Source organism: Coffea eugenioides, chromosome 1, assembly GCF_003713205.1.
Source record: "Coffea eugenioides isolate CCC68of chromosome 1, Ceug_1.0, whole genome shotgun sequence".
In the NCBI taxonomy this organism is placed as follows: Eukaryota; Viridiplantae; Streptophyta; class Magnoliopsida; order Gentianales; family Rubiaceae; genus Coffea; species Coffea eugenioides.
In genome coordinates, this window is record NC_040035.1 from 51718646 (window position 1) to 51736090 (window position 17445).

Consider the following 17445-nt stretch of genomic DNA (forward strand, 5'->3'; position numbering starts at 1 on the left):
GTAGGAAATAGTAGTAGCAGCTGCCGCTGGGGTGGTGGTACAAATGTAAGAATTGAGAGGAGAGTTAATAATAGTGTGGTGCGTACCCGCCTAAATAAGTAGAGTAGTAAATCAGGGCCGTTAAAGTGTCCAAAAACATCTTCCACTCGTCGGTTCAAATACAACACGTGTAAGGGGACGGAAAGGGCCCAATACGTGGCCCGGCGGATTGAAAACACCACTCTATCCTTTATCAACGCTTCCTTTTCTGACACGCCTGTGCTCCTCGGACCACGTTCACATTTCTTATTCAATCTTCCGTCCCAATTATTTTACTATCATATTTTAAAATTTTAATTTTTTAAAAATAATATTTAATTGTGATATTTATACTTTTCTTGTTAATTTAGATTTGTTTGAATACCAAATTTTTTAAAATAATATTTCGTTTCCATCACAAAACACATTTCTCGACTTAATTTTTTATATTCTCAATCATTTTTAATCTTAATTTTAATCAATCCCTAAACTTTTTTTAATCAGATTTTTTAATGTCTATTTTTTTAAGTACACGTGTATAACTCATGGAGTACGAGATTGTATGTGATATTAGGAATTTTAAAAAGAAGGGGGGGGTGGGGGAGGCTTATACTGAATGATGGGGTCACGGGGTCCAATCACAAGTGATTACGTAGCAGAAGAATGAAGGTGGGGGGCGGGGGTTGGGGGACCCACTGGTACGTCTACGTCGTTGACACTCGGCTCGGGAGAATATTTGAATATCTGACCTGTGGGGGGGGAGGGGGACGATGATGATGAAGAAGGTCGTCTTGGCTGTGATGGGAAGAAACATGACACGTTTCAAGAGTTTCGGTCCGATTGATTCATTTTTCACGTTCTTGTTTTGTCCTTTTTTAATTTTAGAGCTAACTCAAAATCTCATTCCTTTGTGATGCTGCTTTCAACGGAAGAATTTTTAGAGTACGTTCAAATACCATATAAACATAATTAAGCATATTTTTTAAAAAAATTAAGGATATTGATTAGTACATTACCTTTGGTAGAAATGTCGCTTTATGAAATGTTTAAGAAATTTAAACATTAATATTTCACGTTTAAGAATGCAACATCAAATGTGTTCTATATCCATCACACCAACGATACAGGTGAACGAATATACTGCTCTACGCTTGCTTAAATCTGCAGATACCTCAACTCATGAGTATGCTTCAATTATCTCTGATTGCAGGTTCCTGATCTCTACTCTGCCGAAAGTCACACACAGACATGCTTATCGAGAAGCAAATCAGTGTGCTGACAGATTGACGAAACTGAGTACTCAACAAAACGTGAATTTTGTATGCTATGATAGTATTCCTTATGCTTTGAGAAATCTAGTAGATGCAGATCTTAAGAGAATTTGCTTCCCTCATTTTGTATATATAACTTAAGTTTGTTCAATGTATAGTCTCTTTTATTACCAAAAAAAAAAGAAAAGAATATAAACTCTATTCTTTCCATCCCAAATTGCTAGTCGCATTTCGAGATTCTAATTTTTAAAAATAGTGAGTTGAGAGCCATTTTAGTGATTTTATTTTAAAAATTATTCTCAAAGATTCAAACGTGTTATTTTTTGTTTTGCCTTTTTGACAAAATTGGCCGGCCGGTAGCCCATTTGTTAGGTTGATAAACTGTTTGAAAAAGTCATTTTTAGTTTGCATTGGATCATTTCGGCGCCGATTAACGAAATAGGTCGGACTCCGGAGTCCCCGTTTTTGGTTGTAGCCGCCGGGGAAGAAGACTCTTATCAAATTGTGTTACCTCTGTGTTTTATACTACTGCCACTAACCACTACTATTCAAGACAAAGTTTAACAACGTGTCCGTTCCTTGCTTACACGAAAATTTTTCCAAGTTGATTTCGATATATTTTATGTAGGAGAAGAAATAGCTAAATATTACTCCATTTGGATTAGCCTTTTTTAGGGTGTTTTTGAAAAATTTTACTGTAACAGTGTATATTAAAAATTTTTACTATAAATTTGTTTGAAATATTTGATATATTGTATGGATGGGATTTTTTTTCTTTTTTGAGCTATTGTGTATTACTGTAATGTTGTATTTGAAAATTTTATTTTTGAAAAAATGATCAATCCAAACGGAGCAATTTAGTGATTAAAATTTGATACAAAGTGAAAAAACGAATTCCATCAACGTTCGAGTTAGTCAATTACTACAACTTCTAAGTGTACAAGCTAAAACCAATTCAGGTATTAGTAAACGAAGCAATATGCAGTTAGTTACACATGCACAGACAAAAGGAATGGTGAGTTTGGATACTGCTAATAAATAACTCAAAGATTAGTCAAATTGACAAGAAATACTTCTATCACGTCAAAACAAAAAAGAAAAGAAAAAAAGAGAGAGTGACTAAATAGTTTCCACACGTATTAATTTAATTTGTGCTGTCTCGTCATGCAAACATATATTTTAGGACTAAAAGGATTTGTCTCATTTCCACCGTTAATTAACAGCTCACTTTCGCTATTAAGTTTAGGCACTTGGAGGCCTCTGTTAGCGTTGTGTCAAAGCAATTTTCCCTGTTTTCCTTTTCTCATAGACATTACTAGAGGGGGAATATCTGACCATCGCACGGGTGTTTGGTACGAGTGGTTAAAGAAAATTTTTTAGATGCTTGTGGTGCGCCAGTAAATAAAAATAAACATAAGATAATAGCGCATATTAAGTAATACTAAGGAAATATAGCTTCTACTGAAAACCATTATGAAATGTTGAGTGTAAAGGCTAAAACAATAACGTAATCCTGGAAGTCGAAAGGGAGAAAACTAAAGAATGTGAAGGAGGAAGAATTGAAAGAGATGCTCAAACAATAATTTAGCAGCATACCCACATTTATTGACCGTTTAATTGGAATGTAAATAGTGTTTTATTACCGGTAGAGATGCTGTTTCAAATGGCTGAATTTCAGACATATGATCACCAAAATTAACCTACATTCCACAAATATTCAGATGTGTCTATAAATACAAGCTTTAAATGTACAAACATGGGGGTTTTAATATAAAAACATCCAAATACATGTTGCAATCAGTTGTACCAAAGGTTAAAAAAAACAATATATTTTTTAAATTTCCAAAATGCCCCCGCCCATGCGGTTGAAATTCAACTCTCTCTTTGACTAAAACTCAATCTTATATAGTATAAGGAATCGCAAATTACTACCACGGCTAACCACTGAGCTTTGTCTTAATGTCGATAAAAAGGGAATTAAATTTTTTTTTGGATATTCAAACTCTACTTACGGTAAAAAAAAATTTAAAATGAGGTATCAGAGTTGAGTCTGTACACAATGAGGTTATTTGGATATCAAGAATTTCAGGAAAAAAAAAGTCAAATTTTATTTTACTTATATCATACACATAAATTTTAATTATTATTTTATGTCACAAGCATTGAATGAATCCCAAAAAAATTTTGAAACTCTCCTTTCCGCCCTCTAGGATAGGAAAGAGGCTCAAAAAACCAAAAAAGTACGAGCTACGACTAAACACTGATGATTTTCCGGGTCCTCTTTACAGCAGAAAAAGAGAAGGCTTGAAAGCCGAAAAGGGAAACACTGACAGGTGGAAAGCGGAAACAGCAAAAGGGAAATTCCTTGGATGGATGGAGGAGGAAACCCGTCAAACTAGAGCAGGACAACACACGACCCATCAAAGCAAGCAACAGAATATAGAAGTAGTCGTAGGAGTAGTAGTCCGTCCTAGTATTTTTTTTTTTTTTATATACATAATAACTTTTTTATTTTACTCGGAGAAAATTGAATCATCGTCATCATCATCGAATCAAACAAATGCAAAATTGTGAAACATTTAAGAAAATCCATCAAGGAGTTGGTTGTAGCGGTCGTCCTAGGAGCTTAATACTGATAATAATAATACTGCAGGACCAGTTGCTGGCTGAAGCCATTGGATATCCAACACCTGTAAATTCTGGCTGGCAAGCAATTGTACTCTCTCCTAATTGAAATTGACACCCCATCCTACACTCTTGCCACGCCACCCACCTGCTCGCACTATTCAGCTGGTCCCGATCCACCACTTTATTGATTTTCACAAAATAAATGGCTTTCCTAAAATGTCTTCTTTCTTTTCTTCTTTTTTTTTTTAAAAAAAAAACCTTTTAACTTAAGAAAAATGAGATTTAAGAATTGGGAGGAGGAAAGGGAATTTGAATATAGAACTTCTAATTCTTAAAATGTTAACACTAATTACTATTGGATAGAAAAATTAAAGTGGTGAAGTCTTAATTGCGTAACCGCTGTTCTTTTTGCCAAAAGTTTGATAGAAAATGAAATGCCACATGCTTTTAAAACCGCCAAGTGCAACGCATAATGATACCGAAAATGGAAGTGAAACTTTTGTTCTGACATTTTGCACCCTGCATCATCTTCAAAAATACTGCAGCGTTGTTATCACTTTATCTCCTTAACATTCAGTGTAATTATCAATTTTCTCCTTAATATTATTGTCTTTTAGTTATTTGATCCTCAAAATTAACTTGTCAAACTTAACGGATTTCGTTTATTAAAGTGAAAAGACATGTTTAACTCTTAAAATTATTATCACTTTACCCCTATAAACTATAATTTCATTATCAATTTATCCCCTAAAATTATTTTTTAGACAATTTATCCCACCATTAAACCAACATAGTAAGTTAAAGAACTTTTAAAAAAAAGTACCCTGCTATTTGTATAATAAAAATAATAATTTAAAGTGACTTTTCTACTTTTTAGTATTAAGAAAAAAAGTCAAAATATTAATCTCTTTCTTCTTAACAATTTTATTAATATTGAAAAAAAAAATAGAAAGATGGGAGGGGAAGAGGGAGAGGGAGGGGAAGAGGGAGAGGGAGAGCTCAATTTTTTTTTTGAAAAAATATAAATAAGAAAGAATTAAATACTTCTATTATGTTAAAATTATTTCACTTTTTTGTTTACCACCAAATTCCAATCCCAATCCTGATAACCTTAAAGTAATATGTTAATATTAGACTTTTTTATTTTCTTTTTTAGCAAAATCTAATTTTTTGTCCCCTTCTTCCCTATCTCTTTTTCTTTTTCTAGTATTAATAAATGTGAAAACTAATTTGAGAAAATCCTTTTTTTTATGTTTTTGGATCTTTTAAAGTGAAAAAAAAGAAAGAATAACCATTCCAACTTTTTATTTTTAATTATATGTAACAAAGGGTAAATACATTTAAAAAATTTTGATCATACTAGTTAGATTAGCGATGAGAAAAAATCATAGAAACTAATGTTAGGAATTTAAGCGACTGTATCATTACAATTTTAAGGGATAAAATGATAATAACAATGTGATAATACTATACAATAAAGGAATATTTTTATCTAAAATTTCTAACATATTGAGTTGAATTATTTATGTGGTGAAGTGACTAAAAAATAATTATAGAAGATAATATGATAATAGTGATATATAGTTTGGGGGGGGTGAATGGGTGATAATAACCCTTAGATATATAGCGAACAAGGAATTGACCAGCATGAACCGAACCAGAATAAACCCCCCGTGCCTTCCTCAATAAATCAATCAGCGGCATGATCATGATCGACATTTGATTTTGATAGTGCCATCTGCCTTGTACTATTACGTAACCGGATTCTTGAGTCTACCAAGAGCGGACACGCGGAATATCTTTAGGTAAGATTTCAGGCTTTTTAAGTCTTATGGTCTTGTGTCAGTTGTGTATACGATGTGCTTTCTTGCCAAAGCTGGAGGACACGTGTTGTGGAAGTAGGACGGTGGGAGAAAAGTATGTACGTAACCTGACCAGACCGCGACGAAAGTTATGTCTCATTGATTCAGGGCTCTCTGTTCGGGTAATTTCAAACTCTTGAATCCTGGTAGTAAAAAGTTAGGTTAGCTTATAATCATACACCATGATGATGAACGTTCCAGGAAATGAGAGCTTTTCCATGATGGTAAACCAAGATTTTTTCTTTTTAAAAAAATAAAAAAAATAAAATCAAGTTTGGTCACTTTCAACTCCCATCATCATTTCATTACGGTTTAAAATATACCCCGAGATCATTAGTTATTTATAAAAAAATATTTAGAGATATTTTATGTGGTGTGAAATTCGAAGACACTTCACCAACCCCAAACCAATATGTATTTGACGTTAAAGATGGTAGGTAGTATGCAAGCGAGCAAGGGACGAGGGGCCTGGACGGTTGTCAGACCCAGGCAGTTCATGGCCTGGATGAGGCCTCAAAAATTTGTGCAGGTTAAATCACGTCTTGTAACTTAATTTTCACGCCGTGTGGGACTCACAAAAATATTGTTATAGTGTTACTCGCTGTTGTTCTATTGTTATACCTTGTACAGATGATGTAATGATGTAACACCTTCCGGAGCGGTTGTCAGAACAACCGCTCCAGCCCCGCGTCCGGGAGCAAGGCAAGGAGTGGTCTGAGTCTGACTGATCAATGATGATACGGTGGTGGTTCAGAGATTTGATAACTCCTGCATGCATGCTCCAACTTCAACCCTTGCCCGTCCGTGTCTGCATGAATCACTTTGCTTGTCATCTTGAAACGCAAACTCTCGTTGCCTGATATTGCCACGTCTCGAACAAAAAGGGTGGGCGACGTTTTTGCCATTTTTCATTATGGTCTTCCCAAAGATTTTGCCATTTTCTTGGTTTTGATGGTAGAAAGAAAGAAATGAGAACCGTAGAATTGAAAGTGACAGAAAGGTCGGGAGCGAAGATTTGATCACTATAATAAGTTGTGACGTTTTATTATTCTTGAACGAGAAATATTCCAAGTTAGGGCGGTTACGCATCACTTTGAATTAAATTGCTGAAACATGTGATTATATAGTAGTTTTGAAGTTGCAAAACTCGTCCCAAGTATTTTTTTTTAAAAAAAAGTCGTTTTGTGAACCCAGATTTTATTTTTTAGGGAAATTGCCACCGCACCAGTTTTTAACTCTCAAGTTTTTGACCGGTTGGGAGTGGGGTTGGTGGCCTATAACTTGTAGCAGCCATCAAATGATGGAAACACCTACTATTGCTATACTTGGCGTTATTAGGAGGAGGAGGAGGAGGAGTTCACCTTCAATAAACAAGTTCGCGGATCCCACTACTCGTTGGAATTATGCATAACAAGAGAAATACAGAGGGCAATTAACATCCATGACCACGCGATGAAGCTTGGACGAAACTACGCCGTAGTTAATGCTCCCTTAAGGCCAGACCCTTTGGTAGGAATGAGAAAGAAGATTGAGCCCCCTTCTGTCAATCCTAGCGGCAATTTCCTTTTTTTTTTAATTTTATTTTTTATCGATATGATAGCTTCCTATACTATGAGAAAGGGAGGACCAGAAAAGGTCCTGAGATAACTCGAAGAGAACTGAATCACCATCGGACCAGACGGGTGCACTATGCACCTGATTGAATTTTTTAAGCAAGGCCACATTTAATTGTGATAAATTGGTGGGAAATGCATTGGTGGTGGCCACCAGTCCAAAGGTTGATGGTTCTAGAGGCAATTTTGTCAAGGACAAAGTTTGAATCCATGGCACTTCTATCTATATCTAGATTGCAAAAATCTGCAAAATGTTCATCAATCTCATGTCCTATTCGGTCGATAGATTTTGTATTTGAGCTGGGCTATAAATTAAAAAAAAAGAAAAGAGAAGAAGCAAGAATTATGTTATCCGACCAATAAGGTCACAAGGCTGTTCACAGCAGTCTCGGCTACCTAGCAATATGCCTATCACAAATCTAATTATGCATGATAAACAAGTTTAGCAGTTAATCTGTTATTTGGAATGGCAGTGAATAAGCAAAAAGAGCATGTTAATGTCTAAACCAAGAGTCCTTATTTCGAGTGCATGACTATTGTCTAAACTCATCCAACAAATACAGCTACTAAAAAGGAAGAACGATCCAGAGCGAATCCATGGTAGTTCCAACATAGATGGGAGATGGCAATATGTACTGATTACCCTATAACGACAAACAAGAAAAGTGGCAAGTTGCTAGTACGTACGAGGGCAGAAGCCATTCACGGACATCCCTCCATCGACGCATATTATCTGGCCAGTAATATACGATGATGCTGGTAGACAGAGGAATGCAACAAGAGATGAGACCTCAGCCGGATCTCCAAGACGGTGGAGTGGAGTTCGATCATATACGTCTTCTAGAAATTCTCTGTTACTCAACACCTGTAATAGAAGAGGGAACATAACTGCTGTCATAATTATACTCCTATATGCAGTTTGCATATTGGAATTGACATATATCCTTCCTAAAACTGCATGTGCTTATTTTATACAAGGTGCTGCCTGAAAAGTCTACCTTAGTGCAACTATGCAGACGCTGAAGAACAAAGGACCCAAAGAATGCTCCAAAGCTTTCAGCTCAAACCCACCCCACAATCTGCCTGGGTGAACGAGGAGGGGGTAAGCAAGGCGGGCGAACAATTATTTGTTCTTTGGTTTGTTACTTTTATGCTACTCTTACACTTTTCTTTCCCTTAAAACGTCTACTGGCATACCCAGCAGACACAGAAGGATTGGCAAATTTGACTGTACAAGCATTTAAATTTGGTCACACATTGCTACAGTCGTCGAGAAAATTTCAACGGAGCAAAAATTGAGAAAAATATTGACATTTTAGCAGAGTTTCAGATTCACAGAAGACCTATCTCACTGAGACAAAAAGATCCAAATGTGAACTTTTTACTGGAAATAGTTGATCATATTACCCAAGAGACAAAGCAAAAGATAATTACTTGCTCCACCATTGAGGTCTTGATGTACCACGGTGCGACTGCATTGCTCCTGATGTTGTCATTTGCCCACTCACATGCTAAACTTCTTGTCAGTTGATTAATTGCTCCTGCAAGTCACAGACCAAAAAAGAACATCATATTGCTCCTTTTCATAGTCATGGTCAGCATGGAAAGGTAAAAGGCCTTTGTTTTAACAAAGAGTACCTTTGGTGGCTCCTTGAACAGACATGGACTTCAAGGACACAAAACCAGAGACAGAAGATGTAAACACAACACTTCCTGATCCTGATGCTTTCAGAAGGGGATATGCCAGTTGGCACAAGTGGAAAACAGATTCAAAATTCGTTGTGACCAGAGCGGAGAATTCTTCTGCCGTGATATCAACAATAGGTTTTCGGATATTGCTGCCGACATTATTTACCTACTGATCCAGAAAAGTAGCAAGTGAACTTGTTAATCATACAAGTGATTGAAGGTAAAACGTTGAAGTCCATTAATTGCTACAACTAGAAAACATCAGAGACCTTCAAATGATGCTAGTGGACAGAATATAGGGATAAAATGGAAACTTAAAACCAAACACCTGCAGCCCATTGGGAACGGCCATACATACTTTCTTCATGGAAATTAATATTTAAATCGGTGGCTTTTTTGAGGAAGGGCAGAAGCAAATCTAACCATGTACCTTCTTTGTGAAAAGGAGAATACAAAAAACATCTAGATTTTTAGAATTTAATTCTCAACAGTAGTAGAAAGATTGACAATGCGAATCTCAGGATGAAAGTAGATTGTGTCTAACTAGATAAGTGCTGTTGGAACTTCAGATGATGAATGCATACCTAATAGACTCAGAAGATTGTTTTATAAGGCTGCAACAAGACTAGCAATGTTTACAAATATTAGGAAATGAAAACATTTGCAAAGTAATAAGAAAAGAGAAGCAGAAAATGATGTAAACCATATCTGGGATGGATGTTTGGGAAAAGGAAAGATACATGGAAATGATTTCACATATGGCAAAGAGTATCTATCAAGATAAGTTGAAGCAAAAGCTATAGAAGTACCTTAATGAAATTTTGGGTCTTGAGATTGTTAAACATAATTACTATATGGGTTGTTCTAGCATTGTTATGTTCAACTCAGTATTTATAGTGACATTTCTACCTCCAACCGATCAAATATCTCCAGTTGAAGTGGTAACCACAGTCCTACATGCCCTACTCTCCTCATCAACTCAATATGTCATTTTGCATGCATGCTTGAACACCCTCTACAATCATAAATTTCTGATCGCTCAACAATGATTACACTACCAATTAGTTCTTCAATGAAACTCTCACTTTAAACCAAGTGCTATTTCTAGGCATTAATACATAGGAGAAAAGTATCAAAGCAACATCTTTTGAGGGGCATTCAGATCGAAGGGAGCTAAAATCTCAAAACTGACACAACCAAAAATAACCTCAGGTTACTTTTCCAGAACCAATTAAAGCAGAGAATATCTAGGCGAATCATGAACATTAATTATTAATGGACCCTGTACCAATTCCTTCAATAAAACAAGGGTTAATATTCAAGGTCACATAAGCAATCAAACTTCCTAGTTCCACAAAATTTGACTCGAGTCATCAGAATCCACTTAAAAATCTCAGTCACCTTGATCAATTATCACCAAAAGTTGTATCCAATTACACATGAAATACATATGCATTATTTATTCTCAATGCATTTCCAGCATTTTACATTCTTGCAACAAAATGCTGTACAATGGGAAAACGCTTACAAGAATGTTGAGCTTCCCATTGAACAAGGACGAAACAGTATCCCCTAACCTCTGACGATCGGCTCTAGATGACACATCGCAAACTGACCCAGTGACCTGAAAAGACTCCTCACCATCTTTCCATTTCTTCAAACAGCTGCAGAGCTCAGCGTCGTTGCGGGCACACGTATGCACGGTGGCTCCAAGCCCAGCCAATTCCTCCACAATAGCATGCCTTGCTACACAATATAGACACAACCCACATCTCAAAATCAAATCTTTCAAACAAATTCGACAAACTAAATACTAAAAGTACGATGAGACAAGTTTATATATGAAGCTGACCCGATGCCCCTGGTGCCGCCGGTGACTAGAGCAGTCATGCCCCCAAGGGACCATCTGGAGGCCCTGCTTGATGGAGGCAGAGTAGCGCTGGATGCTGTGAGTCCAAGACATAAGCAATTGGCGACTGAGGTTTTTGTGCCTGAAGGAGTTGAACAATGTAACGTTGGTTTTGGACATCGAAGGTGGAGAGGATGGGTTTTTAGCGGTGGAGACGCTGCTTGGCACGGTTGTCGGACTAGTAGACTAGTAGTGTACATTTTTCCAGTTCTCTAATTGAGATTTACTGTAAGATCTGTGAATACAGTAATAAAAATGCGATTAACATGTCTGCACAATCACATTTTAACCCTTAGTTCTTTAGATGAAGCAAATAATCACTCCTACGGATGGGCAGGCCATTTACTTATTGACCACAAAAGATTTTTACATAGTAATAAAAATGCGAATATGGATGTAGTCAGATCTGGACCTAACACCAAACAATTTGTGAGACCCAAAACCAGTTGATTGTGGGCTGCCTTCGAGCTTAGGATAGGATGCCGAAATAGATGCACTGGAACAGTAACTTTGGAGACCAAAGCTAGTATTAACCCTGAATATGATTAATTAGCTTTAATCACTCTGAGTTCAAACATTTCTAAGATTCTTCTCTTTTTATTATTGTTAGTTTTCTTTGTTCTCAAAGGGTGAGCTACTCTGGATTAATTTGATCACTTTTCCACCGATCCCTATTAAACCTTTGAAGATTTAGAGGGGAGCTACCTGCCATCTTGAAATGATCTAACACTGCCACAAATTTTGGACCTCCTAATTACTGCCCCTCTGATATTTTTTTTTGGCATCAAGGTACATATATCTAGCGCAAATTAGTTACAAACTGTCCCTAAATTTGAAAAATAGAAAAGAAAAAGAAAGAGAATAAAAAAAATTCAACAACATGTATTGAGAACATATTTTCCTAAAGTCTTTGACATACTGAACTAGTTACTCTCTTACAGTTAGCTAATACTATGTAAATCACTGAGCTAAAGAGGGACCTAAGTCGCTCTTTTTGGCTTGTAGGTCGAGAGTTTAAATCTTACCTGCAATGAAAAAATTTCAAAAATGGTGTCAGAGCATCCATTTGATCTAATTAGTTCTGTATACCTTCGGTTGACAACTTTGTAAGCAGGGAAGCATAGCATGGTACTTACTGAGTTGTGTCGTGTGACCTTGAACGTAACCATCCAACAGAAAATTCCAACTTTCACCACTTTTTGTGGTATTTCTTCTGTTTTAATCTACATACTCTCGTGTATATATGATGGTCAGTAAATTCAGATTCTACAATTCTATCTTTTTCATTCCCAACCCCAAGTACTAGAAACCTCCTTAGAAAAAACTACTGGGACTGCGCAGAAGGTATTACTCCTAAATCTGAAAGGAGAATATATGTATAGTTTTATCAATAGTCAGGCGCAAGTTTTGACACTGACAGCTTTTGTTCGTTAGTAACCATGCACGTTATTGTAGGCTAAGGTACTGCAGTACACGAATCTTGCACTAAAAGATAAAGCTGAAATGCCAAAAAAAAAAGAAAGTATATTAAAGAAAATGAGTCATTGTTGAAGAGGTAAACGCCATGAAAATTTGTAATGAAATCTTTAATTAAGCGTGAAAAGTTCTAGATGTTTGAGGATCATTCTATGTTTTCTGGTCAAACTGTGTCTAGTTATATTAAACTGCTTCGATCGAGAACTTTTCACGAGAATGAGGAAATGGTTTAGATTATTTTAATTACACGTACGACAATCTTTTAGAGTCGGAGGTCTTAATTTGATATTTTTTGAACTTCAATTTTGGACTTTATATATATTTTTTTAAAAAAAAAAATTTATTTCAAGGCATTACACACATCTCAGTTATATATCATATCTCGAGACCTACTCGAGTACTACATATTGCGGCACTTGATTAGGACACAGTAATTAAGATTGTACTAATATGCAACTAAATTAATTAACATGAGTAGAGTATATATATATGACAACTATCGTTTAATTGTAGTTAATTAGCTGCTAAAACTGATCAAGTGTCCGACTGATGGATTTGTTTTTTGATATTTTGCTGATAGTTGTTAAGTCACAAAAGGTCAGCACCACAACATACCAATATATATAGCATTAGGAGTATTATTTACGAACCCTGTTAGCAGAGGAAGTGGATGATTAATTACCTGCATGTTAGAAAATGAAACTCGTCAAGTTGTCTTTTTTTGGTTTAGAAGACGTACAAATTAAAAGGGAAGCCCTTATAAAATACGGTGCTTCACCCATTAAAAATGGTAGGTTAGACTTCCTAATGCTTATTAGACTCATTAAATTAAGATAGTGTAGCAGATTAGACTCATTAAGTTATTAGCTCTGAAGAACGCCCAAACAAAGTTAAACATGATTAGAAAAATAGGCCTGAAATATGTCGCATGCCTTTTTAAAGGAACAAATTCAGCGAATTGTCAATTTCCTGCCTGATCAGATTGAAAGCGAAGGAGTTTCGAATGTTATAAACTCTAGCTAGGATTTCTGCTTAGGGCTGATTCTATGGTGGACGAGGTGCATATCTCGACTGAAAGACCTATACATACACCAGAAAGAACTTACCATAAATTGAGCAGGTAAGTCCATCCTTGCGGTCAAGCCTCGAGTTTTATGACTATGGCGCCCTTGAGAACAGTGGGACGTCGATGGCTGAAAAGCAAGTGAAACTTGTTCTTGTTCTTATCTTTTGGAAGGCCAAGCTTGGTGTCTTTGGATTTGGATTACTTCCCTATATTCTTGTAGATTATAATCCCGGCCCCATTAAAAAAAAAATTAATCTGGTCCATAGATCTGATCCATAGTTCCACCAATGGATATTATGGCCATGCAACTAAGTGCCTAAATCCCCGTTGTAACCTTATATTACATCAGCATATGTTTATTTAGTCATTAGTTTGGACACTTGAAAGGGCACAAGGTTCACACTTAAGTTCGTGAACCAAGTCCATCAAAAAATTTGCCATCCCATCGTCCCAAAATTATGGTCTTTTTTTCCCTGGGGGGGGGGGGTGGTTATGACCTTGTATAGAGACTAACATTTTTTTTTTGTTGAGATCCGAGAAATTAAAGATACGACATCAACTTTGGGAGTCTTTTTTTAAAAAAAAAGAAAAAAAGAAAAAAAGAGAAACGAAGTCATCATGGGTGAGACTATCATTTTCCTAGTTATTAGTAGTTAGTCCAATTACGACGTGCATGCATGAGGACCTTCCCAAAAACACGCGTGCCCACTTCTACGTAAGATAATGAGCCATGCAACGTCACATAAGTAGTTCTGTATCAAACGTTTCGATAGCGTCCGGTTGGGAAAGCGATTGATGCCCAGAGTCATTCACAAGAGACTATATAAACCAACATTTTAAAATTGCATAATCGAATGAAATCGTACCTTATGGCCACGTACCTGTACTTGTATAATTAGAACCCCTTAACTGTGTGATTAGCTGTAGCGTGAAATCAAGGGTTAATTACACATTTTGAAGATCGAACTTCCATTAATTCTCATTAATCAGCTCGAAAAATCAGCATGTCGAGTGGGAAATTAATTAAGTTGGCTTCAATCCAATTTCATCTTGTAGCAAGTTCTAAACATGCCATAATTAATAATAGGTGTTCAACTAATTCTTGACCAAAGAAATGAACGCCTTTTGACAGAGGGACAATTTTGGCCATCCCTATATTGAGCTTCCATGTGGCATTTTCTCAGCTGCCGGACCGGTTTGTTTAGAGAGGAAGAAGCTAGCTTTGAGATGCCAGCTGCGGTTTCTGTGTTCATAATTTATCTAATAATAATTACTGACCTGAGAATTGGGAATCCAAAAAACATATGCTAATTATTCTCTGATTAAAAGCTTGTGTTAGGACCTTTCCATCAAGATCTTGCATGTATTAACTATATATGGCCCAAATACCCTGCAGATCGATTACGGACGGCCGACGGCAAATGGACAAACACAACCATATAGTAATCAAGAAAAACCACTTGCGGATGGCCAAACAGTTCCATTTTGAATTAAACCATATAGTAGTAATTAATCAAGAAATTCAAGCTGAAAAAAGAATTTTTTTTTTTTCCGTTGTTAAGGAAGGAAGACTCCTCCATGTACTTATGTCACTTTGATATCTCCACTTGCACAAACAGTTTTTTTATAGTACTGTTATCTAGTCAAAATCCTCTGTAGTTTAAAGATTCTTATTACTAATAATACCTACCTCATCTCCAACGCAAAACTGGCTTAATTTGAGTGTTCAAGTGAAGCATGCACTTAGCCATAAACAATAATTAATGTCAAACACCGCCACACAAGAACAAATAAATTCCTAGAAAATGTATCTCGATCTCTATGTATAGCTGACGACTCCAAGTAATTAAGAACTAGAACAAGAGGGGATATATGTAAAACTATGTGCAGGCATATAACTTTTCATTAGATATTATGCTATTTAATCTTTCCGACAATAATTAAGCACTTGTCTTAATGTTGTCATAAATCATTTTCCTCTCAATCATATATCAATGATGAATTCCATATTCCACCGTCTCAGTCACTTGGAGCTAGCTAAGATCAACCGATCGAATTCTTTTTGACCACTTCCCATTGCAACAAAAGTTCTCCAGGGCTTCTTTAGTAATTTTAAGCAACAGCACACAAAACTCGGCCTGGAAAAATATTTATTTAACTTCTGCAAAATAAAGTCTTGGTTCACAGCAGGCCTTTAGTACATTCATTCTTCCCCTAAAAAAAATCGTCTTCTCCAACCCCCCCCCCCCCCCATACATCAGCAGGCTACAGCCTATCTCCATCTCTCTTGTTTCTTTTCTCTGAATAGAGAAAATGGAAACTAATCAGCAGCCCACTTCAGAAATCCCCAGCCCCCGGGGGCAGGCTGGAGTGGGGGACAGTTCTGATCACGAACAGCAAGCTAGGAGTCCAACCTCACAATCCAGGCTATACGAGTGCAATTTCTGCAAGAAAGGTTTCTCAAACGCTCAAGCACTTGGAGGCCACATGAACATCCACAGGAAAGATAAAGCAAAACTGAAACAAGCTTCAAAGGAGAATCAGAGGTTGATTGATGCTCAAGGAATGCCTAATAATCCGTTGACTCCTTCAAGCACTAGTCCTGGAAATAACATAGGTAAGCCATTGGAGTTCACGTCATCTGCCCAAGTACTAATGAAAATCAGCAGTCCCAAGTGGCACTCATCTGCTTTAGCACCTGATCATCTTCGAGAAAATTATTCTTATGAAAGCCACATGGCAGAGCTAAAACAGCTACCATTGTTTGTTGAAACAGCATCAAGTGTGGCCGTCGCGGAGTATTCGGGTCCAGTAATACAAGCTAATTCCGGAAGCTGGCAAGAAGAGTTTATATCTGGCCAAGGATCTTTTGGTGCCGAGTTGGACCTTGAGCTTAGGCTTGGACATGAGCCTCCGAAATCAACGGTTGTTACGGGAACAAGAAAGTTCTTCTGATAATGATGTTAATCATGATAATCCTGATTACATGGTACTTGCCACTTTTCGATTATATACAAATACATCCTTCCTGTGCTCCTTTCTCCTTTGGTTTCAGTGGTTCCTTTTTTAACTTGTTCCTGAATACTAAAGGGAAAGGTTAATTTGATCATAGTTTGAGCTTTTGTTTTCCGTTTGGAACCCTGGTCCGCTATGAAATTAGTTGGAGCTTGGCTATGTTGATTTATTCATTTTTCTTTCTTGATCATGGCTCAATCTTGTGAATGACCAGATTTGCCTCCTCACATGCAGTGCTTGTGAAGGTCGATGTTAATTAATCTGTGAAATAGTATTTCACGGTACGTATGAACTATGAAAAATCATCAATTTTGATCTTTATTGTTTTTTCTCAGTATAATCCTGTTGAAGTTTTCAGCAAAACCTAGTTCTGAATTATTCGCTAGACTGCAAGATTTTTGGGTCACAGAAACGAGTAGAAAAGATTCTATATTTCATTCTTCAGGAAAAAGAATGTTGTTTTAGTTTATTGATCATGTTGCAGAAATTAAGATTAAATAAAAAGATGCTAGCTTTTTTGCACCTATCAACATTTTTGTATCACCATCATTGTTATTCTCTTCCATTCATATATGTTTGAGACATGGTCTTGGCTTCATTAGTCACCAATCATATGTTTCAATGCGACAGCGTAATCCTTTTAATCTTCACCTTTCGGCATCCTTCTTCTTTCTTAGCGGCCGGAGCCTTTCAACATAAGTAAGTGGTGGAAAACATATTTTTCACTGCATTAACTTCCTCACTTTCTTTAGATCAAGCATAACATATTTTTCACTTTCTTTAGGAACTCATTTAAATGAACAATACAAGTAAAGCGAGAAACTAGATCATGAAAAATCCTCAACATGCAGTAAAGATTTTCTTTCAAAACAATCATGGGCATTCTCTGTGCGTGTGT

At 36.4% G+C, this 17445-nt stretch overlaps 2 protein-coding genes across 5 annotated transcripts; one reads left to right on the forward strand and one right to left on the reverse strand.

Annotated features, from left to right (window-relative positions):
- Positions 1-7869: 7869 nt before the first annotated feature.
- Positions 7870-11286, reverse strand: LOC113776960 (tropinone reductase homolog At5g06060-like). 4 transcript variants are annotated; one of them, XR_003469139.1, is made up of 6 exons: positions 10934-11286; positions 10610-10823; positions 9031-9247; positions 8827-8933; positions 8391-8471; positions 8168-8257 (listed from the first exon to the last, which is right to left on the reverse strand). XR_003469139.1 is itself a non-coding variant. In XM_027322013.1 (5 exons), exons 1-5 carry the CDS (start codon positions 11188-11190, stop codon positions 8069-8071), a joined length of 984 nt encoding a protein of 327 aa, XP_027177814.1. In that variant the 5' UTR covers positions 11191-11286; the 3' UTR covers positions 7870-8068. The 4 variants fall into 4 exon arrangements, 2 of the variants coding, with proteins under 2 accessions (XP_027177814.1, XP_027177822.1); XR_003469138.1 differs by having other exon boundaries at positions 8391-8475; XM_027322013.1 differs by lacking the exon at positions 8391-8471 and having other exon boundaries at positions 7870-8257.
- Positions 11287-15845: 4559 nt separating this feature from the next.
- On the forward strand, positions 15846-16487 carry LOC113774590 (probable transcriptional regulator RABBIT EARS). Its single transcript, XM_027319155.1, has one exon. The coding sequence runs from the start codon at positions 15846-15848 to the stop codon at positions 16485-16487; it is 642 nt and encodes a 213-aa protein (XP_027174956.1).
- The last annotated feature ends 958 nt before the right edge of the window (positions 16488-17445 follow it).